The 25,273-nt window shown below is 48.8% G+C and overlaps 2 protein-coding genes across 7 annotated transcripts in view; both read right to left on the bottom strand.

The window, feature by feature from the left end:
* Nucleotides 1-190: 190 nt before the first annotated feature.
* FAHD2A (fumarylacetoacetate hydrolase domain containing 2A) lies at nt 191-13,775 on the bottom strand. The gene is made up of 8 exons (XM_033159045.1): nt 13,689-13,775; nt 7,937-8,226; nt 6,463-6,679; nt 5,659-5,718; nt 4,587-4,749; nt 3,087-3,195; nt 1,823-1,910; nt 191-624 (listed from the first exon to the last, which is right to left on the bottom strand). Exons 1-8 carry the CDS (start codon nt 13,737-13,739, stop codon nt 562-564), a joined length of 1,041 nt encoding a protein of 346 aa, XP_033014936.1. The 5' UTR covers nt 13,740-13,775; the 3' UTR covers nt 191-561.
* A 4,554-nt stretch (nt 13,776-18,329) lies between these two features.
* KCNIP3 (potassium voltage-gated channel interacting protein 3) overlaps nt 18,330-25,273 on the bottom strand; it is a 112,806-nt gene continuing 105,862 nt past the window's right edge. For 4 of the 6 annotated variants that reach the window (XM_033159043.1, XM_033159044.1, XM_033159042.1 and 1 more), the window contains 5 exons: nt 25,078-25,148; nt 22,762-22,869; nt 21,857-21,961; nt 19,841-19,903; nt 18,330-18,559 (listed from right to left, as the gene is read on the bottom strand). In XM_033159043.1, the coding sequence (XP_033014934.1) occupies nt 18,512-18,559; nt 19,841-19,903; nt 21,857-21,961; nt 22,762-22,869; nt 25,078-25,148 (395 nt within the window). In that variant the 3' untranslated portion in view covers nt 18,330-18,511. The remainder of the gene's footprint in view (nt 18,560-19,840; nt 19,904-21,856; nt 21,962-22,761; nt 22,870-25,077; nt 25,149-25,273) is intronic. The other 2 variants (XM_033159040.1, XM_033159041.1) reach the window with 2 other exon arrangements.

Here is a 25,273-nt window from a genome sequence, read left to right as displayed (position 1 = left end):
TGGGAACCCTCTGCCAGAACCATACTGTGCACAGAAAAGCTATCTCTACTTGTGAAGGAGGGACCCTTCCTTGCACAGCTATTGGTCAAACACCTCCAAGCCCTTTGTGAGATATTTTAACCTGTGACCCATGAATCAAAATTCAGTGCTTTTTAAAAACATTGTATGTCTAGTTAATCCAAATCCCCAATTAGTTTGATAGTAGTTGCTTTATTGTGAGTGAACAATCTAGAGAGTTCTGTAATACAAAGGGGAAACCCACCCACTGTAGCCTGTTCTGTACCAGAGACGATGAATGACCTCCCTCTTAGTTCTGGTTGGCAGAGGAAAGGCAAGACTCAGGGTCACCTTCGTGTCTCTTCATTGAGATGGTGCCCAGGAACTGAAGTGCTGTTGAACCAGTTTTTCAGGCTCCGTGTTCTTGTGACTCCCAGGAGGAGTCATCCCCGTTCCCTTAATTCCAGAAATCTATGCTCGTGATTGGATTTGGTTAGCAGACTCAAGTAGAGCAGTTGGAGCTGTGCAGGGCCAGGGGACCTGAATGGATGCAGCAGGATGCCATCATGCCACCTTGTTTTGGATAGTTCCCAACTCATCGATCTCACACTGCACTTCATCTCCCCTCTGTGGTACAAGAGAATTACAGCAGTTCCTACATTACGTTGCAATAATAATGTAACACAGGAGACAACAGCAGACTTCCAGCTTGTGGAGCACCCCATCTCCAAAGCTTATGTTCCCCCCCTTTTTACAAATCAAAATGCATGTTTCTGTATCATAAACATGCAGTTGTTAGTGCATATTACAAAAAAACTCAAAAACAACCCACAAAGTATTTGGTATGGTTACATTTCCTTATAAAAACCAACTTTGTTTAAGTTTATTTGGGTGTTCAGCCCTTAACAGGGGCTTTGACTGCCCTCCCTAAATGCTAAACGCTGTTGCCACTTGCTAATAGAGGGTAGAGATGCATTATTTTGTTAAGGGTGGGAGGGCAAAGTTGGATGAACCACCACATACTCTGCTGGGCTCTTGCCAGCAGGGCACAAGTGGAGGCAGATGAGCTTTGCATCCATTCCTGCCCCAGCCCCACCTGCAGTACAGTTATTTCCCTCTCATTGAGAATAAGGGGGAGGGGGTCACTACACCCCAAAGGGGCCACATCTAGTCGAGCGGATATCCTGTCCTCACAGGACCCGAGTGCAACAGCAGCACTCGCCCCACTTGTGTGTCCAAGTAACTGGCACAGAGGCAAACTTTCTCCAACAGTGGACACATAGCCGTCATGGCCACTAGCCCTTGATAGCCTTATCCTCCATAAATTGTTGGCCATCGCTGCCTCTTGTGGGACCAAGTCCCATCATTTAACTCTGCACTGTGCAAAGGAGGACATTATTTTCTTTGTGCTGAATCTTCCAACATACAACTGAGTTTCTTCTCCAGTGTTGAGAGAACAGGAGGTGCTGGATCCACCCCTTGATAAGCATTATGCCCCACAGTGGAGGCATCTGCTCCCCAAACAATGCACAGTGGTGGGGTGGGGTCCCATGGTGGCAGAGGGATCTGCCCCTCCAAGGTCAAATATCTCTTGGCCCTCAAAAGATCTGGTGCCTTCCTGTGGCCCTTGCAATGCCCAGCCAGAGGCCATAGGACTGAAGGGCTAGTCTATTGGCTTTATGGGATGACCTCACAGCTGCTGCCTTGTTCAGAATGTCAAAATGCTACAAAGGGAAAATAAGCAGCCCCGCCAATCCTCCAATCAAAAGGGTTCAAACGAGAAGATGCTGGCAGAGACTACAAATTAATTGGGGACAGGCATCACCTTGAGAAAGATGGGGGGCTTCCGGAAAACTCCAACACCCGGGGGAGTCCCTGTGAGGAAGACGTCTCCTGGGTACAGGGTGACGAACCTGCCAAAAACAGGCCAGAGCAAGATTTATTATTAAAAATTATTTTTTTTATACCCCACCCATCAGGGCGGATTCCAGCACATATAAAAACATACTAAAACACCAAACATTAAAAAGTCCCTGATACAAGGCTGCCTTCAGATATCTTCTAATAGTTGTGTTGTTCCTTATCTTGACATCTGATGGGAGGGCATTCCACAAGGAAGGTGTCACTGCTGAGAAGGCCTTCTGCCTGGTTCCCCGAAACTTCACTTTTCACAATGAGGGAACTGCCAGAAGATCCTCGGAGGTGGACCTCAGTGTCCAGGCACAACAATTTGGGGGCGGGGGGAGGTTGGAGATGCTCTAGGGATACTGAAGGCATACTTACCGTATTTTTCAATGTATAACATGCCCCCGTGTATAACACGACCCCTATTTTTTGGAACTCCAAATAAAGAAATCCCCCATATGCACTATCTGTGTATAAGATGACTCCCAATTTTAAAGTTGAAAAAATGGGAGAAATATAGTCTTATACATGGAAAAATACAATTATTAATTTGGTACTGTATATCATCTTTAGATCTCAGGGCAGTTCACAACATAAAAATACCGGATGAAAACACAAAATACACAATAAGAACAAGTATAAGAACAAACCAAACCAGTAACCACCCCTCCCCATCCCATAACACATTTAAAATGACAATGGTTGTCAATCAGCCAAAGGCCAAGTTAAGGAAAAATTTCTGCCAGATGCCTAAAGGTGTATAATGAAGGTGCCAGGCGAACTTCCCTGGGGAGAGCATTCTCGTGTTGCAACCCTCCGGACCTCTTTCGGAGGAGGCACATGAAGAAGGGCCTCGGAGGATCAATGCAGGGTCTGGGTAGGTTCATATGGAGAAAGGCGGTCCTTGAGATACTGTGGTCCTGAGCCATTTAAGGCTTTATGGGTCAAAGCCAGCACCTTGAATTAGGCCTGGAAACGAATTGGCAGCTAGGATTGATGTAATAGACTCACACCATCTTGCCCCAATGAGCAACCCAGCTGCTGAATTCTACACCCGTTGAAGTTTCTGAACTGTCATCAGAGGCCGCCCTGCACATAGCGCATTGCAGTAATCTAACCTCGAGGTTACCAGAGCATAGACAACAGTAGTTGAGGAGGAGATGGGGGTCATGGAGAGCACCTACTTGGAAACCCATGCAACAAGTGCCTCCGTCTTGAATATCAACTGGCTGGTGCTGCTGTTCTGGACAAGCTCCCCATTCACTCGACAGCGGATGCCCAGGTTGTGGGGGTCTGCTGGTAGCAACAAGAGCAGAGAGCAACATGAAATCACACACACAGGAATCACAGAATTGCAGAGTTGGCAGGGACCATGGGGGTCATCTAGTCCAACTCCCTGCAATGCAAGAATCTTTTTGCCCAGAGGGGCTCAAACATCATGACCCTGTAATTGAGTGTCTCATGCTCTACTGATGTGACCTATCCCACAGAAGTTTCCCTATGTCCACCTAGCTCAGTACTGTCTATCCTGACCAGCAGGGGCTCTCCAGGGGTTCAGATGGGGGCATTCCCACCCTTACCTAGACATGTTGAGGAATGAATCTGGGACCTTCTGCATGCAAAGCAGATGCTCTACCACTGAGCTGCAGCCACTTCCTCATAAGGCCCTTAAGAATTTGCTCTAACAAAGGTATTCTGTCCTAAAATCAGGAAAGAACGTTGGAACCCTGCAGTCTTATCTGTTCAACTGCTGGGTCCCCGGGGCACTTAATAGTGTTATTAATGTACATCGTAACTACACAGACCTGACTGCAAGCACTTTATAAATTATAAACCTCTGTACACACGGCCCAGAATGTTTCCCCATCTGTACTTCTATTGTAAGGACATTACATTTCTGCAACCTCAAACCAAAAAAATGCACCTCTGCACAGATGGATACACCATGAACAGTATGCCAAGAAATCAAGGCAAATAAATTGGAGTTCTTGTTATTAAATATACCAAGAAAAAAGTGCACCAATAACTCTGGCCAGTAAATTTCAATGGTGGGAATAAATCCTACTCACAAGTCAAAAATCAAACAGAAGTATGTATTCTGTAAATTTATGTATTGTATGATATTACCAGCTGACGAAGGTGTCCACATTGAAACAGGGCCCTGTCTTGGTTCTTCACCCAGAATCGACTCTTAACTTCGGCTCAATACATGAAACGGCCATTCTGAGTATGGACTAATATGAATTTGTTGTTACTTAAAAACTTTTGTATTCTTATACTGTAACAAATTATTGTGCCACATATTTCATTGTGAGTTTGAAGTTGTTTGTTAAAGTTTGCATTCTCTGCTTTAGTTTGTAATTCTTTTCAGAATACATACTTTTGTTTGATTTTTTTACTTGTGAGTAGGATTTATTCCAACCATTGAAATTTACTGGCCAGAGTTCTTGGTGCACGAAATCAAGGCAGGCAGGAGCAAGTGTGATTGGTGCAGAAGGAATAGGATAGAGCTTGGTCAGAGAGCCTTAGTGGTCCTCAGGTGACCCACAGGTTGCCCAAGAGGGTTCTAGGAGATACAAATTTACTCTAGAGCAGCTGGGAAGGGATCCTGAGTCAGGCTTGTCCTCTCCTCAAAACCTGGAGGCAAAAAGAAAAAGGGGGCGATATCATTGCTGGTTCCAAACCTGAGATGGAATCCTTGGTGACAAGGGCTGGTCCCAGGGGGCAGAAGGTGTCAAAGGTCTTCCCCAGAAGCCACTGCTTTCCATTTTTCTGCATCTGCCAGTCTCTGGCACTCACATCATTGGCAACGGTGAACCCGGCCACATGGCTCATGGCATCTGACTCCTGGAGGAGAGAAGCAAGATGCAACAATATCGCTGTGAAACTGGGGGCTGGAGAAGAAAAGGTTCATGGGCTCTTCCTTTATTGGGTAAATTTCAAGCGATATTGCCATGGGAACTAACAGGCTATTTTGTGTTTGCTAATGGTATGGCTTTATTCTCCTCTTCCCCACTTCTGCACTGGTATATTCCTTTTCTACCCTTTCTTCGCTTTGCCCTGTGCTTAACAATATTTTACACATCAAACAAGAATAAAATGAGGAGACCCGTGCACACCACCTTGAGCTCCTTGGAGGAAAGGTTGGATATAAATACTAAACTACTGGTAATAAATACCACTGGATGAATCTTTGGAAATTCCTGAATGGGGGCATGCCTTACTTCCCACTTGTGATGTAATCTAGGGTTGCATTCAGACGTAGTATTTCTTGTGTTAAGTTTTAATGGTTATAATGCTGGTGCGTCAGTCCCAATTTGAGACATTCCTTTCACATTGCAAGACCAGTTGCTTTATGGAACTGTGGTGTTTTGATTGATGCACTATCACCTTGTGCTAAATTTTAAATGGGAAGGAACTGGATGCCCAGGACATAGTCCCAAATTTTGTCACGTGAGCAGTGGTCGTGCGATTATGAACACCTTGGTAAAACCACAAGGCAATTTTTATTATTTATGTAACTGCAAAGCATTGAAGAGATGGATGGTGCTAGATACCGAGAACATGGCCATTTTAGGCTACAATCCTGCACCCACTAACTTGGATATACCACTGAAAACAATGGAACTTACTTCTGAGTAGATATGTGTAGACCTGCAGGGCAAGTGTTAACTTTGCAGCTCCCTGCCCTGAGCTATAAGATCAAAACAAAACCACAGGTCCCAATGTGGTGCAAACTGCTGACACCTGGCTTACCTGGATGTGTTTTCCTTTCTTCCCAATGATGAAGGCCAGCTCCACCTCCCAGTCCACTTGCTAGAAGAGGGAACAGGCAAGGTCAGTCTTGGCACCTGATAGATCAGTGCAGGGAGAAGAAACACAGGAACCTGACTTGGACTATTCTCCCAATGTTCCATGCTGCCTTCAGGAGGCCACCCATGGCATTTACCAGAGTTGGTGGGAATTGCCCATGGGGAAAGTGCTGCTATGGTCCTCAGGTCCTGCTTGCAAGCTTCCCAGATGCATCTGGCTGGGCAAGGTGAGAAGATGCTGCTGGACTAGGTGGGTCTTTGGTCTGATCCAGCAGCCAAGCTCTTCTTGTGATGCAACTGGTAGCCCTGGGGCCACAAGTACCATGCTGGCTCCCCCATACCTGCTCTTGTGCAAGCCACCCCCTAGTGAAATTAGGACACCACTAAGCTTGTGTGCTTCCCATGAGCATGTCTGGCCACTGTAAGACCAGGATGGCAAGCTCTTCTTCTGTCATGGAGGATAAGGCTATCAAAGGCTACCTGCCATGGCTATGCTCTGCCTCCACAGCTGGACGTCAGAAACAACGGAGGGGAGAGCAGTCTTGCAGTCGGGTCCTGCCTGTGGGCTTCCCAGACATGTGGCTGGCCACAGTGAGAACAGCACGATGGACTAGACGAGTCCCCTTTGCCCTGATGCAGCAGGCTCTTATGTTCTTAACCCATCAGGATTCTAGGCTAAGCAAGGGTCACTGCAGTATTCTTCAACCTCGGGTCCCCAGATATTCTTGGAAAACCCAGCCCCATTTACTTGGCTCTCTGCTGGGTGGATGATGTTGTCGTAGGGACCCACGATGGAGCTGCTGAACTTGCTGAAGATTATGGGCTCCTTGGGGATCTTGACATTCTGCTCCAGGCAATGATCCACATAGTTCATCCCAACGCAGATCACCTTGTCTGGGTTCGTGACAGGAGCCAACAGGGTCACCTTGGATCGGGGAAGGACATGCTGGCCAGACACCTGTGCTCTGTGGGCAGAGGATGGAGACAGAGGCATCTCAAGGGGGGACCCCAGACAGTGTCAGGCAAGGTGGCAGACAGCGAGAGCTTGCTGCAGCTTCAGCATTGCAAGCAGATTGTGCAATCTCCTTTCTAAGAAAAATGCTATGGATACCACTCTCTGTTCCGCCCCCACCACCCTTGCCCCAGATCAGTGCACACTCCTCTGAGATAGAGAAAGTGTGTGTGCCCCTACTTGGCTTTCCCAAGGGATCTGGGTAAAAGTTGGATCCAGCAGATTTAATCTGAGCCTTGAAAAGCACATAGAGCAGAAAGCAGAAGTGGGAAATTGTTGCTCTTCCTTCAGCTCTACATACCAAAGGGAGGAAAATATAAACACCACCTCACAACCAAGGGGGAGGGGAGAGAATCAGAGGCTTTGTGGGTGCCAGGAGAAGACCTCAAGGGTGCCAAGGCGCCCATGGGTGCCATGCTGGCAAACCCCAAAGTTAAAGAACAGAGCTGCGTGTTCCATGCAGCCTGCCTGCCCCCCATAGCCAGCCTACTTTCTTCAGGTGTGGTACAGGACACACTGCCCTGTTGCCAGGATTGAAATATAGGAGGCACCAGCCCAGTCAGCTTTGAGGCTTGAAAGGTGGGGGCACCATCTCTTCCTTTGTCTCAGGTAGATACAGCAACCCAGTTGCTGGATGCTACTCTTAAGACCCTGGGCATGGGCCTTGTTTTTACAGTGGGGGATGGGGGCCTTTTTCTGCCTCAGGACCACATTCCCTTCTCAACAACCTTGGAGAGCCACCTGCCGGTCGCAAATGGGGCCAGCGGCAAAAGTGGTGCAGCAATGACTAAAAATGCAACCTTTGTACATTAAACAAGTTTCTGCATGCACTCACACAAGCCTCTCAATCCTGCACCCAGGCAAGCACAAGCAATGACCAGAGTTCATTTCAAGACAAAGGCACCTAGGCAGGCAAAAACACTCCCCGAGGGTATGAAGTGAGGCCACTGAGGGCGTTGCCTGGGCTGAGGGTTTCCGATGCTGGTGTGGAGGCTTCAGTGAACCCTTCACAAAAGCATCCTGCTTGGCCCTATCCCATTCCACTTATTCTGAAGAATCTCTACCTCCTCCTCCTCCTCCTCCTCCATCTGCTTCTCCACCACCACCACCCTTCCCCAACCCGACTCCAATGACCCAGATCTTGCTCCTCTTGGCTTCCTCCCTCCACCAGCCAGCAGGTCCTTTTATAACCCTGAAGACCTCCAGGTACCTTTTAGCCACAGCAAGAGCTGCATCTCCTCCTTCCAAGAAGGCGCGCATGTTGCTGGGCAGAGAGGGGTCAAAGGCGTTCAGGTCCACCACGTCCCCTCCATCCTTCTCCAGCCCGATCCGGGGCTCTGCCACAGACTCCTTAGGATGGAACTGGACCAGCCTCATGGCCCCGCTCAGGTGGGACACACACCTGGACCCTAAATTCTTCCAGCGTTGGCTCCCCAGCTGTGGCCAGCTTGGCTTGAGGCCCACCAGAAGGGGTATTTGCAGCTGGCACAGCATCCACGCCTGCAGGGAGGTGGAGAAAACAGGCTCAGATAAAGCAGCCCAAGGGGCTGCCGGAAGAGGAAGAGCAGCCACTAGGAAATAATGCAATGCAATTCCCCTTTGTGGGGAAGGGAGCTGCTCAGGAGGCAGAACACCACATTTGAGAGGCAGTGAAAGATCTGCTGAGTCCAGTTGCTGAAGGCCAAGGAAGGGAAGTCCTGCTGAATATTCTTCTTCAAATACCTTGAATACAAATCCGTTTCAACAGTGGCAGTTCACACGGAACTGGGGCAAAGGCGCCTGGGTGGCATCAGAAGTCGGACAAGGGAAGGATTTCACTCAAAGATCAATGGCTAGAAATGACATGCAAGGACCTGGCAAGAAAAACACAGGAGGAGGAGGGGCATGGCAGTGATCTGATGGAGCCCTGCCCCATATTACGAAGGTGCCTCTATGCAAAGAATGACTGGAAGTACAAAAGCAGAAACTTCACCTCAGGGATCCACAACCTAAGCTCATCCAGAAGAAGGAAAACTGATGAGGAAATCCAGACCGAGGGAGGGGAAAGTGTGGGAAGACCGTGATTTGGAGGAGAATGTTGTATGTTTCTTTTGATATTAGAAGTATTATGTAGAAAGATAAGAGAAGGTACAGAGGTAAAGGATGTCCAATTAGGGCAACAAAATTATAAATTAAAGGCATTTGCGGGTGATGGTAGTTCTCTTTCTGGACAAATGTAATGAAGGTATTAGAATGTAATGTGGAAAATGTAATGAAGGTATTAAAAACGATAAAGCAGTATGGTGATCTTGCAGGATTTTATATAAATAAGGATAAAACAAAAATGTTGGTTAAAAATATAGATAAATTAAGAAAATATTACAAGCAAAAAGTGGCTTAAAGGTAGAAAGGTTTTTTTTGGATAACAACTAAAAATGCAATGTTGTATGAAAATAACTACGTTAAGGTATGGAACAGCATGAAATTTGACTTGTGTAGATGGGTAAGAATAGAGTTTTCACTGTTGGGAAGAAATTCTGCCATAAAAATGAATGCATTGCTTAAGATGAGTTTTCTTTTTAAGACCATCCCAGTAATACATAAAATGAGTTGTCTTAAACAATGGCAAAAAGAACTCTCTATCTGGCATGGGGGGGGGGACAAGAATTAATTATAAAATATTAATAGATGCAAGGGAAAGAGGTGGATTCTCGATGTCGGATTTGAAATTGTATTATGAAGCTTCATGTTTAACCTGGTTGGAGGTATGGCTAACAATGAATAACACTAGACAGTTGGATTTGGAAGGTTATGGCAGAAGGTATGGGTGGCACGCCCACTTATAGTATTTAAAGGTCAAGATTCATAAAGAATTTTAAAATCATGTTATAAGAAGCCTATATAGTGTTTGTACCCAATACAGAGCTATTTTGGAAAGGAAAACACCATGGTGGTGATCTCCATTGGAGGCAAGTGCCCAACAGGAATTAAATATGAGAGTGGGATGGGATCAGGGGCGTCGTAGGGTGGGGGCGGTGGGGGTGGGCCGCCCCTCGTGCCGCCCCTAGGCGGGTGTGTGCGGTGCTGCTGCTCCCGGGGTGACGGAGGGAGCGATGGCGTGTGGGGTGACAAGCGGCGGCCCCTCCCACCACTCCCACGCGCCGCCGCTCCCTCCGTCACCCCGGGAGCAGCAGCGCTGCACGGACGAGGCTCCCGAAGCGGCGGCCCGGCACCCCCGTGCGTGCGTCATGACGTACACGCAGCGATGCCCTGCCCCCGGGGATGGCGGGGCCGCCGCTTCGGGAGCCTCGGTGGGCTGCAAAGAGCCCCAAAGCCGCAGCCTGGCACCCCTTTGCACTACGGCAGCGGCTTCGGGGCTCTTTGCAGCCCGCCGAGGCCCCCAAGCCCCCGCCCGGCATACCCCGGGGGCGGGGCGTCGCCGCGCATGTGTGCGTCATGACGCACACGCCGCGATGCCCCGCCCCCGGGGATGCCGGGCCGTCGCCGCGCGTGCGTGCACCATGACGCACGCACGCGCCACGATGCCCCGCCCCCCAGGGGTGCCTCTTGGCTTCCCGCCCCGGGCAGCCAAGGGGCTAGGAACGCCCCTGGATGGGATACTTACAGGATGTATTACAATTCTCTCGTGGGGGGTTGCAAACCGAAAAAACAAGAAGAATTCCAGGAGTGGGCAATGGAGTGGTTTCAGTAGCACCAGCTAAATGAACTATTTAAGAAAGATAAGAAACTTGGTTTTGCAAAACAAAGATCTGAGTTTGAAACCAAACTGTTAGAAGGCAAAGAAAAATTGATTTCAAAAAAGTACAAGCTCTTCTTAGAATGGGAAACAAAAGATAAACTGGTTAAGTCAACAATGATGCAATGTGCTAATATTAATATGGCAGCATGGGGAAAATTATGGAAAGTAGATATGAAATTCACAACATGTTATACATTAAATGAAAATTAATGACAATGATATACAGGTGGTACCTAACACCGAGTAAGTTAGCCAAGATGTACAAGACTGTATTGAACAAATGTTGGAAGTGCCAGCAGGCAGAAGGGACTTTTTTCATATGCGATGGACATGTAAAAAAGCAACAGGCTGCTGGGAAATGAAACATAATGAATTAAAAAAGATGTTTAAAATCACTATTCCCAAGAAGCCTGAAGCATTCTTATTAGGAGCAACAGGATTAGAAGTCCTTAAAAAGATGGTCCATTTGTTTATATCTGCAACAACAGCAGTCAGAGTTCAGTACGCGCAGAAATGGAAAGAAGTTCCAACAAAAGAGGAATTGGTTTTGAAGTTAACAGGCTATGTGGAGATGGCGAGATTGACGGTGAAAATAAGAGACCAAAATGAAGAAAAGTATATGGAAGAATGGAAATTTCTTGGGGGGGGGGTACTCTAGCCAAATGAAATCATGAGCAGGTCTTGAAGTATAAGCAAAGGAAGGATAGTAAGAAAAAAGTAAATAAAGAAATGTATAGTAGGAAGTATTGAGTATAAGGCAGCAAGTAATTGTTGGGGGGGTGGGGGGTGGAATCATGAATATAAGAATGGGAAGTTGAATCGTTAAGGTAAGTGTAGAAATTGGATTTTATGTTAAGTCTATAAAACCAACAAAAATAAATATAAAAAAGTATGCTGTATGGAGAACAGAGTACAGGAAGTTCACTATGCACATGAAATGACAGCATGGATGAGGCCAAAATCTTCCAATTGCAAAAAGGCAGCAATAATTGAAGAGGCAGGAGTGGCAGGACCCCACCCCCCACCAATGCCATACCCCACCGCAGCAATCATCTCTCTCTTTTCCTCAAGGAGAAGATTGGTCTTGGAGGGGATTGGTCTTGGCACAGATAGCCTGAAACCCACAGGGGAAACAAATCCTTATACCAGAACCTTCTCCCCGCCCCACCCTCCACTGCTGCTCTGCCTTCATGAGCATTTCTGTAATGCAAAAATGAGCAAGTGGCGCTTTTCCTAGCATGGAGATTAAGTGATGGGGTGGGGTGGGGCCTTCCCCCACTGGGGTAAGCTGCTGCTAAGGGCGCAGAAGCAGGGACAGGAGCAAAGAGGCAGCAACTCTGGGTGCTGGGCTCCAAGAGAACAGGCAGATTTTCTGAAGGGAACAATATGGGGCCACTTGCAGATCTAGTACAGTCTCCACCAACCTGTTGCCCCCCCCCCAGATGTTGCTGGAACAGAGCGTCCATCAGCCACAGCTGGAATGGCAGCAATCTGGAGCTGAGCCCATAACAGAGGCTGATGGCCAAAACCGTATCCAAGAGCCAGTGTGGTGCTGTAACTAGGAGCATTGGGATAAATACCTGCACTCCAGGGGGTTGGACTAGATGTCCCTCAGGGTGTCTCTCAGCTCTACCATTCTGATTCTATGGTTCAATCTCCATTCAGCCATGAAGTTCACCAGCTGACCTTGGGCCAGTCGGCCACTTGCTCCCTCTTGGCCTAACCCAGGGGTCGCCAAACTAAGGTCCGCGGGCCGAATACGGCCTGAGGGAATCAGTTCTCCGGCCCGCGGCGACCCCCGCCACCCACTGCTGCCGCCCGCTCTTACCGGCAAGGCTGCCCACTTCCGGGTTGGCGGAGCGCCAGAAATAGCTTGGGCACATGTGCAAGCATCATTTCTGGTGCACTTCCGGGTTGGCGGAGGCCTGTGCGCAGGTACACAAGCTATTTCAGGTGCTCTGCCGACCTAGAAGCGCGCATAAAATAGCGTGTGGGCGTGCGTTCCCCTGCCCTCTGGCCCACCACGCGATTGGCGCTGGAGGAACCTGTCCGAGGCTGGGTAAGTTTGCCGACCCCTGGCCTAACCCATGGGTAGGCAAACTAAGGCCCAGGGGTTGGATCCGGCCCTCAGATGCTCTGAGAATCAGTGTGTTTTTACATGAGTAGAATGTGTCCTTTTATTTAAAATGCATCTCTGGATTATTTGTGGGGCATAGGAATTCGTTCATTCCCTGCCCCAACCCAAAAAATAGTCTTATCCCCCCCCCCCCAAGGTCTGAGGGACAGCGGACTGGCCCCCTGCTGGAAAAGTTTGCTGACCTCTGGCCTAATCCGACCTACTCCGCAGGGCTGCTGTGAGGATCAAGCCAGGGAGAGAACTAGATACGCTGCCTGAGCTCCTCGGAGGAAAGGCAAGGGAAAAAGCCAATTCCCTGTCTGGGGCTGATGGGAACTGCAGTGCAGCCGCATCTGGAGGGCAAAGGCTGCCTCGAAGCTCGAAGGCTGGGCCGAGCCGGGGGGGGGGGCGACGGGCTGGTGCCCCTGCTGCCTCCGACCCCCGCCTTCTCCTGGAGACCCCGAAGAGGAGCAGCAGGAGGAGGAGGAGGAGGAGGAGCGGGAGCCCCGAAGCTTCTGCTCCAACCTGACAGGCAGTTGGATTCCGCCCCCTTCGCCCCCCCCCCCGCGGCCAGGCGCTTGGAAGGGGCGTGGCGGACCTTCGCCCTCCGCTGGGTGGCCTCCCGCCCAGGTAGGCGCGCGAACTACAGCTCCCAGGATGCAGCGCGGCGGCAGCAGGTGTGCGTGGCCGTAGAGATATGAAAAGCGGAGAGTGAGCGGCCAAGGGAGCGGCGCCGAGCCTTCCTGCCTCGAGTTTTATTCCACGAAACACGCGTCTCTGCTGTAGGAAAGGGGCGGGGGGCGGGGGAGGGGCCCCTCCATCTTGCGCGCTGGCTGAGTAGCGGCGTTCACAACAGCTCCGCGGTGTAGCGCCGCGCGCTCGCTGTGTCGCTGCTGTTTCCCCTGATCTCGCTCTGCAGCAAAAGGGAAGCGAAAGTCCCGAAACCCGCGAGCAGCACCTGGGAGGGAGCGCCTGCGGACGAGGAGCCTCGCTTGGAGGGAAGCCCCGCCCGGGACAAAAGGCTTCTGGCCCGCTTGCCTTCACCAGGGCGCGGCCGCCTCCGCCTCGGATCCCCACATCGCCGCTGCAGCAGCTGCACACACTTACCTGTCTAGCTGCGCACAGCGACCTCTTGGCACGGTTTCCTTGTCGGCGCATGCGCCGCAGTAGTCCTTCCGCATAAACTGCAACTCCCAGCATGCATGTCGCTCTCGCCAGATAAGCGGGCTGGCGAAAGTAGGCGGGGCAGAGAAGCGCCCAATGGCGCCTTAAACGTTTTTTGCTGAGGCAGGTTTATTGAGAAGCCGTGGCCAGCCCATTTCACCCTCTGACGCGGAGGGTAGCGTGACGCAATGTTACTGTGAACCCCCACATACATGCATATACACATACTTTTATTTGTCTAGTTACAGGTGGGTAGCCGTGTTGGTCTGCCATAGTCGAAACAAAATAGAAAATTCTTTTCAGTGGCACCTTAGAGACCAACTGAGTTTGTTCTTGGTATGAACTTTATAATACCCCTCTTCACTCCCTCACTGTATTTAAGGGTTTGGTGACTTCCGTTTCAGTGTATCTGAAGAAGTGTGCATGCACACGAACAAGAACAAACACAGTTGGTCTCTAAGGTGCTACTGAAAAGAATTTTCTATTTTATTTGTCTGCCGCCTTTCCACAGTTCAAACCATGCTCAAGGCGGCTTACAACATGAAAAAATGCATAACTGCAGCATAACGAAAGTAGTAATTAGCAATACAGTAAATAAAACATAAAAATATGTGCAACCAAACTGAACAATTTCCACATAAATCACAAAATCCAAAAGAAAGATACAAAAAAGCAGCAGTGAAACAAAAACAATCCAAAAACCCAAACAGCAGCCCAGCCCACCTGACCTTGCACAGGATACATGCAGGCCAGGCAAAATAAACAAACAGTGGGGGGGGGGCATCTTCTCTTCTAATGATGGGGTGAGCTTTGTTCCATATGTTAGATTTCTGAAAAAAGATAAAAGATAAGATGGGGCAGAGGGGTAGAGGATGGGGAAAACCTTGTGGGGAGCTACTCTCCCCCCCCCCTCTAAATGTCATGCGGATAACAATGTTTGGAATGGGGGCTTCTGGGCTGCACCTGCACAAAACTTCTTGTTTCTAGAGACCCAGAGCCTGAGGGATGGGGCCCAGTGCTCCCAGGCTGCAGCTCTGCGGATGGCCGCCTTCCCCCAGCCCAAGCTCCAGGGAACTGGAAGCAGCAGCATGAAAGCCTTGCCCTGGTTTGATCCTCCTTGGGGGGAAGATGAGGAGAGGGAGTGAGGAGGGGAAAGGAAAAGCAAAAGCAAGAGGCGGTTTCTCCAACCAAGCCAGCAATGTCTTCCATGTAGGAGCAGAGAAAAGTTTATATCCCTCTCTCATAACACTAGAACCTGTGGACATCCAGTGAAGCAAGCAGGCATCAGTAGTGGCCACCAATCTGGATGACTTTAAAAAGAAGATTGGATGAAGTCATGGAGGAGAAGGCTATTGACGGGCTCATAGCCAGGATGGTGCTGCTCTGCCTCCACAGATGGGGGCAATAATGCTTCTGAATACCAGTTGCTGGAAACCACAGGTGGAGGATGAGTGCTCTTGTGCTCAGGTCCCGTCTGCAGGTTTCTTGGTCACTAAAAATCCAGCTGCTTCACCAGGTTTAATTTGAAAATTAAAGTAAAATGGACAATTGCTAGAGTGTGCAGCGGCCCCAGTCTGGTGAAGTTACGTGCATTTATGACTTCAATCCCATACTGTTATGAGGCCTACTCCTGAGTCCTGAACCCAAAATGAGTAAGTGTTACAGTACAATACTTGCTTGGGAGTAAGCTCAGTGGGATTCACTTGTGAGTAAACATGGCCAAGAGTTTACTGCTTTGTTTCACCGAAATAGGGATTAAACATGCCCAGCTCTCCCGAACTGCTATAACCAAATGAGCCAAAAAGTGCAACTCTGCTACCTCAGCCATAATATCCTTGCTGCATTTCCTTTGCCCAAGCTGGGAATCAGACCATTGGTCCATCCAGCTCAGTACTGTCTACACTGACTGGCAACGGTTTCATAGAGGGAACATTCCCAGGAGATGCCAGGGATTGAACCTGGGGTATTCTGCATACGAGGTAGATGATCTATTATTGAGCTATGGTCCTTCTCACCTATCACTCCAAGAGCACCTGGGCATTTCTTCCACAACTGCTTACACACACACACACACACACACACACTCACTTACATCACTCAGAAGCTGTTTAATCCTTGCCCATTCAGTGGCTTCTTTGTGGTCCTCCAGATGTTGCACTCCAACTCCCAGCATCTCCAGCCAGGATGGCCAATGATCAGGAATGGCAGCAGTTGCAGTTCAAGAACATCTGGGTGGCATCACATTGGGTGACACTGGTTTACTGGAACAAAATGTAAGGGCATCTCAGCAACCCTAGAGAAATACGATGGGCCGAAGCTCCTTGGTCTTTTTTGATGCTTATTTTATTAAAATATACAGTGACTGAATATCAAGTAGTTACAGAGAACAAGAACCAGCGACTGTCTCCCCATATTGTGCTGTGAAAGGAGGTTTAGAAGATGCTGGAATGAAAGGCTAGTGGGGCATGCAGCCATTCCTTATACTGTACATATGTCAGGAAGCATTGAGTACAAACTCACAACATCCTGAGAGGGGTCTGGGGTGTGGGTGGGAGAGGACAAGGGAACCACACTTCGTAGCCTGGGTGGCAATGGGAGACCCTGTCTTGCCCAAGGCAATCAAAGCAGAGAGATTGTGTGTATTGGCTCTCCTTCATTGGAGGTTTTGAAGCAGAGACTGGATGGCCATCTGTCATGGATGCTTTTGTTGAGATTCCTGCATTGCAGGGGTTGGACTAGATGACCCTCAAGGTCCCTTCCAACTCTACAATTCTATGATTCTATGTGTGACGGGGGAGCAATACTGTAGTCATTGCATCTGGAGATAACAAGAAGAGAACTATGAAATTGACATTGCAATGTGTAGGGCCAAGTCCTTTTTGAAGTGCTGAGTCTGGTCACATTTTGGGTTTATGGCACGGATGGTGGTTTTTTAGGGACACTCATGAAATCTCCCCCTCTGGGTTTGACATCCCAGATTCCCTGATCTGGTTTCTGGAATAAGCAATCAGTCATTCTGAATTTTTGATTCCTGAGCTTTGTACAGATTCCTGCAAAGCCAGAGTTTGCTGCAAGTTCCAGTTCAGGTATTTTCCTTTCCTATACAAATTACTAATGGACATCAGTGTTCTGATTAAATTGCACCACAAAATGGAATTGTAATGTGATCACATCAGGACTCACTTTCCTTTTGTTTTGCACTGTGATTTGATCAGTGCAAATATGTGCTGGTGTATATCAGTAACTTGTAAGGGAAGGCTACAAATGCAAAGTGAAAAGTAATGGTAGAATCCCTAAATTAAACCAAGAGGCAGGCAGAGATGTGCAACAAGGAGGGAAATGGGAGGGAGGGGGGTGTCAACTCATCTCTGCTTTTCAAATTTCTGCAATCCCTGGACTTCCTCATTAAGGGAGAGGGAAGTCAGGAAAGGGCAGTCAGGATTCTCTGAAAAGCAGCTTGCTCAACATTCCCGATCTCCCTGTGCCATGCTTATTACAAAGCATTCTGGGACACCTTCCAGGATGCATTTTACATGACCTGTAAGATGTATCCCAACCACCTGCATAAATTGCGTCTATGCCCTGGAATGCATCCAAGGGCCCTCTGCAAATGCCCAGGAGTTGTGGAACAGACCAGTCAATGTGGAAAACGTCCGCATATACCCTCTGCCTTTAAAGCACATTTCAAGGAGATTCCCTCAAAGAATTCTGGGCACTGTTGCCAAAGGTTGCTGGGAATTGTAACTCTGGGAAGAGCAAACTACAATACTCAGAATTCTTTGAGGGGAAGAATATACTTTGAATTTGCTTTAAAGGTTGTGTGTGTATACGCAGCAGAAGAGGCGTGTGGGCCATAGCAAGTCAAATACAAGGCCAAGGACTTTAAAGTCTATACCATCCTTCTGCTGCTTTCCATGAGGATATGTCAGCCGAGCACTGGCTAACGGAGATCAGGATGCCTGCAGGGGTGCAACTCTGCAGAGCTAGCACACATCCAGTGAGCTCTGCTGCTGCTGCTGCTCCATCGCAGGCCACAGTCCGTCAGGAGTCAGGGCTTCCAAAGTGACTTGTGCATCCTTCTCCTGTTCCTCTCACTTCAGCTGAAGGGAGAGTGGAGGGTGGGGGAAATGTGAAATGCAGAATATGGAGCACGAGGGCCCAGCTGGGGGTGGGGTGGGGGCAGAGGACCCCCCCCCCCATGAGGGATTGCAGGTGTGCAAAACGGTAGTTTCCCTATTCAAGGCTGGCTGAAATGAACAGGAGCTGGGCAAGAGCACAACTCTGAAGGGGGAAACAGCCCTATTCAAGTACTGAAGGATTTGATGTTTGAGAAATGGAGCTTAATAAATTTGGGGGAGGAGAAGCGCTGCCATTCACTCTCAGAAAAGCAGAATCCTTCTCCAATATGCTGCTAGAAAAATATCTTTCTCTGGGCCGATGAGACATCTCTTCTCTCGGAGCAATTCCCTGCTGTACCAGAGATTCCTGTAAGAGCCCAGTTACTCCCCCCCCCCCACCATCCCTCGGCTCCTAGACATTCAGTTGCGAGCATCTCCAGCAAATCTTGCAAGCAAACAGCATCTCTTTCCCTTTCCGTCTTTTATTTCCCCCCTCCCTGAAATATAAAAAGAGTTTTTTGGTTGTTTTCTTTGTTTCCTCGGAAAGACGTGTGTGCTTCACAAGAAAGATGGACAGGTCTGTCCAAGTGCAGGCCAAGGAGGCAGGTGGGTCGGGAGAGACGTGGCAGGATCCCTGGCGGTGGCGCCCTAGATGACATTCTCAAACAGTTGCATGGAGGTCATGATGTTCTCATCCTGATGCAGAGAGACAGAGAGAGAGGAGGTCTGAGCGACTGACTAGGAACCTCAGAGGAGCACCTGCTGGATCAGGCCAACAGCCCATCTAGCTGAGCTTCCTGCTCTCACAGGGGCTGACCAGATGTCCCCATGGGAAACCGGCAAGCACAATAGCAGCACTCTGCTCAGAGACGAGGCTCGGAAGAAAAATGTTAACAAAGTTTATCATCTTTAGGCTTATACAGTGGTACCTCTGGTTACGGACTTAATTCATTCTGGAGGTGCGTTCTTAACCTGAAACCGTTCTTAACCTGAGGTACCACTTTAGCTAATGGGGCCGCTGCGCCACCGCCGCTGCGTGATTTCTGTTCTCATCCTGAGGTAAAGTTCTTAACCCAAGGTACTACTTCCAGGCTAGCGGAGTCTGTAACCCAAAGTGTTTGTAACCCAAGGTGTTTGTAACCCGCAGTACCACTGTATTAGAGGAATTCCCAAACTTTATGCAGTAAGAAATACATTAAACCCTCATTAAAGATTCTGGTAAGCAATCCCACAGCACTCATCTACACAGAGGAGGGTGCTCAATGCCACTCTGCAGGATTCATTGCTGTGGCCTTAGCATCTTTAGTCAGCCTCTGATGGGGATGGGTACTTCTGCTTGTCTCTGCAAAAGGTCTGACTAGATGATGGCTCAATAATTTTCAATGCAAAGAGGCAGCAGAATCAGAGGAGGCTGCTTGCTACACCTCTGCTTAAGTCACTGATCTGGGCTTATATCCACAAACCAGGAGGCGAATCTAGATTAGTGGGCAAGCCTTACACAAAGATGGGAAGCATTTCCCTCCAAAATTAATTCTGCAATAAATATGCCAGCTCTCTGACATTTTGGAAACACAGTGATAATGGAAGATCGTGGAGTCATAGTGGAATCCAGCGATTATTTCCAGCATGATGACTGGATTTCCTCTGGAGGGCCTGCATGAGCCATGGGCAGTGCCTGTTGGATGGTGTCCGTGACAACTATACAAACCAGCACAACTGCTACATTTCCTCTGTCATTTTGAATCAATTTTGAATCGCCAACACCTCCAAATGAAAAAAATATTTTTTAAAAGAAGTGTTCCCAATGATTTCAGATTTTCATCCTCAGCTTGAAAGTGGGTATTTATTGGACCCCTTAAACAGAAAAGCTTTAAACCTTTTAAATAAAAAAATGACACTGCCCCCACTCCTTTTAAGAGGGGCACCAGGCTGTTGGTCTCTTGCTGCAGGATTCTGTGGGGCTATTCTTGAGCTCACCTTCTGACAAGTCTCTAGGAACTCCTCAATAGTGACCACGCCATCCTGATTTTTGTCCATTTTCTGAAATGCAAAATGCGCTCTGTGAGTGGCGGACGCCTGACCCAGAGATGCAGAGTCCAGACCCTGTAAGTGCATTGCCCCCACCCTTCTCCTCCCCCAGGGTGTGCAAGCCTGCCCCAGATGCCTGCAGTGCCCCATGGACAGTCTATTGGGAGGTTCCCTTTTCCCTTTCCCGCAGCTTCTGCCTCTGCTTCCATTCGCAGTCTGAACCAGCATTTGCTGTTAAGTCCCAATGTGCTCTGATGGACAGTGCTCAAACTTTCATAAAATAACAGCCTCAGCAAACGGTGTCCCCCACCCCCAGCTAAACATGCAGCAGCTGAGGCTAGTTTTGTTTCACCAGAATGCTTGCTTCATAAACATGAAGCAGAGACTTAGGGAGTCCTTAAGCAAGAACCTGGGGCCTCCAACAGTTATTTATTTATTTATCTGCAGATTTATAAACCACAAAGAGCTACCAAAGAAATGTACAGCAAAACAAGACAAAATACAAAAGATTACAAACTCAGTAAAACAAAAGCAATAAAACCATTTCGAAAACTGTATGTTTATTATTCCATAAAATGACAGGGGAAAGCCTTCTTAAACAAAAACCGTCTGCAACAAATGTCAGAAGGCTTGGTGCTTGGCTAATTTCAGCTGGGCACTAATTCCAGAAGGCTGCAGCTGCGACACAAAAAACCTGGGGGTTGTAGCCAACACAAAAGTTCCTTTGTGCAAGGAAACCTGCTTGCACGATGAACTCCTTCTTCCCTCTACTCACTTGTCCCCCAATCTGTCGCAGAGGGTTGTGGGAACCCCCAAACAGATTGGGGGGCATGTAGGGGAAGGAAAGGAGGGCAAGCTCCATTGCACAAAAGGAAGTCCTTGTGTGGATGAGATAACACGGCTGGAGGAAACCAGTACTTTTTTCCCTAGAAAAATAGGTGTCTGTACTCACCATGAAGTTGTTACAAGTGTCACACTTTTTAACTTTTTTAAAAACAAAACAAAACCCAGTGCCGGTACTGCGTACCCTTGAGTGCCCCTTGGGGGGAGCACGGGGTGCAACCCTCAGGGCGGTATCCAATTAATGCCGCCTGTCACTGCAAGGATTTCTGCTTGTGCAACTGAACTTTCCTTCCTCTCCTCTCTTTAAAAAGGTAAAGGGACCCCTGACCATTAGGTCCAGTCGCAGACTTCCGGGTCATGTGGCCAGCATGACTAAGCCACTTCTAGTGAACCAGAGCAGCGCACGGAAACACCATTTACCTATTACCAGAGTGGTACCTATTTATTTACTTGCACTTTGACGTGCTTTCAAACTGCTAGGTGGGCAGGAGCTGGGACCAAGCAATGGGAGCTCACCCCGTCGCGGGGATTCGAACCACTGACCTTCTGATCGGCAAGCCCTAGGCTCTGTGGTTTAGACCACAGCACCACCCGCGTCCCACAGCGCCACCCACACCCCCTCTTTACAGCCCCCCAAATCTGTTCTAGGAGTTCCTCCAACCCTCCAGAGCACATCTAAAGGTGTGTGGCAGGGATGCTCCACTGAGCAATCAGAAACCCTTGTGGTGACAGGACACATTAGTCAGATACTGCCCTCAGTCTCTGGCATGCACAGTAAGTACAGCTCTGGGGCATGCAGTACCCCAACTGAGGACTGCAGTTGTCAGGCAGGAATATCTGGGGTGAGACAGTCCAGTGCCCCTCAGTCTTAGCCAACATGGGCCATGGCCAAGGATGATGGGAGTCGTGGTCCAGATACACCTAGAAGGAAAACACACAGCAGGCGCTTGCGGAGAACTGCACCATCCTGCCATGGACCTTTGCGTCTACACAACAGCTTCAGGCACCTGTAACTTCTATCACCCCCTGATTTCACCTTGCCTGCTCCTTTTCAGTGCCTCCCAGCTGATTTCTTGGTTAATCAAGGAATTACCTGCTGCCCCACAACCCCAATCCCCTTACCTGGAAGAACTTCTCCACGTGTTCAATGGGAGCATCTTCCCGCAAGATTGGGTAGGTGTAGCGGCCCATCATGTCATAGATGGACTTCATTATTGCCAACATCTCCTGGCAGAGAAGGACAGCAAAGCTTTCAGAGCAGTCAAGAGCCTGGATGAAGCCAGTTTTCTCCCCACTACTTTTCTATCTTTAGTGGACTCTTTAGTTGGACTCTGGTCAAAGGCAAGAAGCTTAAGAGTAATGTAAAGGATTTTTGTACTTCTTAATCAGCCCTAACTTCCAGCCGGAGGAAAAGGCTATAGTTCAGTGGCTAGAGCATCTAACTTGCATGCAAAGGCCCCAGATTTAATCCCCAGCATCTCCAAGCAGGACTCGGAAAGACTCCTCCCTTGAGACACCCTGCCAGATAGTGTACACTTTACTGAGCTAGATGGACTCAATGGTCTGACTCGAGATAAGGCAGCTTCCTATTTAAACCAGCCCTTTCTTCCAACCGCAAGGACTGTAGCTCAGTAGAAGAGTATGTGTTTTGCATGCAGAAGGTCCCAGTATCCATCTGAATACCTTGACCTGATGAACTATAGAGCTGTGCAAACTGATCAGGATGAATGCTCAATAAATAGGTCTCATCTCAATGAGCCCAGATATAAACCCTGAAGAACAGGGACTCTAAAAACTTCATACTACTAAGAAGGACAGTTTTAACAAATCATCCCCAAAGGCAAAGATTGGGACAACACAGGACAACGCTTTACCAGGGACAGACAAGGTTTATACTGTAAGTAAGGACAGTAGAGACTTATTAAAAGGTAGCCTCAAGGATGCCAGAGCACAAGCGCTCTCTCTCTCTCTCTCTCTCTCTCTCTCTCTCTCTCTCTCTCTCTCGCACACACACACACAACACTCACCTCCTTGGTGATATAGCCATCCTTGTTGATGTCATAAAGGTTGAATGCCCAGTTGAGCTTCTCATGCACCGTCCCACGCAACAAGATGGAGAGGCCAATGACAAAATCCTGCAAGAGAGGAAGGGGCAGAGCAATTGGGTATCCCATGGTGCAGCTCCCATGAAAAGAGCACACCTTCCCTCCGCTCTCAAGCAGCCACTTTCAGCCAAATGAGACCTAGTAGTAAGAACACAGGAGCATAGGAAGCTGCCTTATGCAGGTTCAGGCCTTTGGTCCAGCTAGCTGCCCAGTGTTTTCTAGGGCTCCAAGAGGTTTATCAAATGCCCTGCCACTTTCCCCAGGAAAACCTGCTGTTTATCACTGAATCAGAAGAAGCACCAATCCACAGGAAACCCAAATGACATTCAGTGGTAAACAGCAGGTTTCCCAGGGAAAGCAGTGGGGCAAATGTAAAACCACTCAGACCCATGCCTAGAAACACAGAACAAGTGGCTTCCCAGGGTTTCAGACAGGGAGTCTCTCCCAATCCTACTTGGAGATGCTGGGGACTGAACCTGTAACCTTCTGCATGCAGGAGAATTTAATTTCATTGTACACAGGTTGTACAGTGACAATAAAGGTATTATTATAAGGACAGATGCTCTACAACTGAGCTACAGCCTTTCCATGTAGTGCCTTTATAACATACGTACTGTGTATAATTGGCAAAGTCTCAGTGGTGCTCCTAGGACCTCCCTGACGATGCTAGAACTCTCCCTGCTTCTCTGAAATTTGCCATGTCTGTGAATTTCCTTAAGGCCAATTAAGGCTTTTCTACTGCAGATTCAAGAGCGGTTTTTATGCTGACACCTTCCAACTCTGTGTTTCATCCAATGTTATTCATACTTGGAGTAGACCTATTGGAAGCAATGTACACAACTAATAGTTGTTAATTACATGTTGTTGCTGTTGGCCTCTGTCTGTCTCAAGAGACAATGGAGTGGGCCTCCATCAAACTGCTGTGTTGGGGTGCAAGCCTGGGCAGTGTGCAGGGAGGTCCTGGCCGGCCCAGATGACAAGACACGCCCCCCCCCTCGGCCAAAGGAAAGCAGAGCAAGATGTTTGGCACCAGCTTGGCTGCAGGAGTTGCCAGAAGGTGCCATCCAACTGTCGTAGGGACTCTACTCCGGATTTGTGTAGGATTTACTCCTTAGCCTTTTCTTTTCTTCTCTTGAAGATACCCCGCAAGGCAATGAAGGTTTAGGACCAGTTTTCCTTCTCCTAAAGGGCTACCTTAAGGGATCTTGCTCAAGGCCCTCTGCTGCAAAATTGGGAACCGGCACTGGCCAAGGGAGCATGCAGGGGATATACAGACCACAGAGCAGGGGAGACCAGCAGAATGCTCCCATGTGCCTGCATGCACTACAGTGCCTGTGAAAGGTTCCGTCCATTCTGAACAGAGGAGAGGTGCAACGAGCTTCTCTTTGTCAGCAAGTGCAGCAGTAGATGGTGTGGTGTGGGTGACATTCTCCCATTGATGGGGCATTGGGGGGGGGGGCGTCCCCTCACCATTTTGTGGCCCTGCCTCTTTTTCTGATCTTGCCATTATGCCAAGCTCCTGTAGCTGCCATTTTGTGCCTTGCACCCACAGCACTTTGTCAAAATTCCAAATGTGCCCACTGCTCCAAAAGGTTGCCAACCGCTGCTGAGATCTATGTCAAGACAACCTGTGCCTCTTTGCTCTGCACCTCCCCCATCACGCCCCCATTCAGTCCTGGTGAATATGGTGCACTGGTTTAAGGCATACCCGTCAACATTTTCAATCCCCAAATCAGGACATCAGAAGGGATACACTTTCTGCTCCAGCTCTCTGATCCGGCTCTCAGCAGGGTTCTTTTGGTCTGGTGCAAGGACTCACGCCAAAGCACAGGACTGAAAAAGGGGCATTCTGGGATGCAAACAGAAGCTGGGATTGGCTTCTGGGGTTCTGGATGTCCCGCTTAAAATGGAACACTTGTGGGGTATGTTTAAGGCTTGGAAATGGCAACCAAGAAAGTACCATTTGCGTTTTTTCCACAGAGCAACAGCCTGCAGATTAAGAGTATACCTGTTCACCCTCACTTTCGCCTCTGGGAAACAGGTTTGGCAGGGTTTTGTATCCAACCCAAAGCCTCTTTGAGCAAGGTGATGTTCAGCAAAGAATTGTTGGTGTGTAGATCGCGGGAAGAGAGGCCTTCCCCACCTGTCCCATTGCCTCTGAGCGATTTTACCTCCCAAATGGTTCACCAAGGGCTGCCTGGAGCCACAACCCAAGGAACAGAGAGAAGAGCACTTTACCTCAAAGCGGATGGCTCCATTCCGGTCCACATCAAAGGCATTGAACAGGAAATGCGCGTACATGGTGGCATCTGCAAAGGGAACAGCAGAAGCAGGTGGGCTACAGGGGCTTGTGGGGTCTTGCTTATTCACTCTGCCTACGAAGCAGCAACACAGTATTTGCCCGGCCACCACACAGGTTCCTGCAGCAATGTTG

Source organism: Lacerta agilis, chromosome 8 (assembly GCF_009819535.1).
Source record: "Lacerta agilis isolate rLacAgi1 chromosome 8, rLacAgi1.pri, whole genome shotgun sequence".
Taxonomy (NCBI): Eukaryota; Metazoa; Chordata; class Lepidosauria; order Squamata; family Lacertidae; genus Lacerta; species Lacerta agilis.
This window is presented reverse-complemented; position numbering and strand designations above follow the sequence as displayed.

Coding starts and splice junctions, on each gene's coding strand:
- FAHD2A (XM_033159045.1), bottom strand. CDS start 13,739: ATGCGCCGACAAGGAAACCGTGCCAAGAGGTCGCTGTGCGCAGCTAGA. Junction 5,719..6,462: donor TCCACCCAGCAGAGAGCCAA/GTAAATGGGGCT, acceptor TCCCTCTTCTAG/CAAGTGGACTGGGAGGTGGA. Junction 3,196..4,586: donor CACCAAGGATTCCATCTCAG/GTTTGGAACCAG, acceptor TGCTACCAGCAG/ACCCCCACAACCTGGGCATC.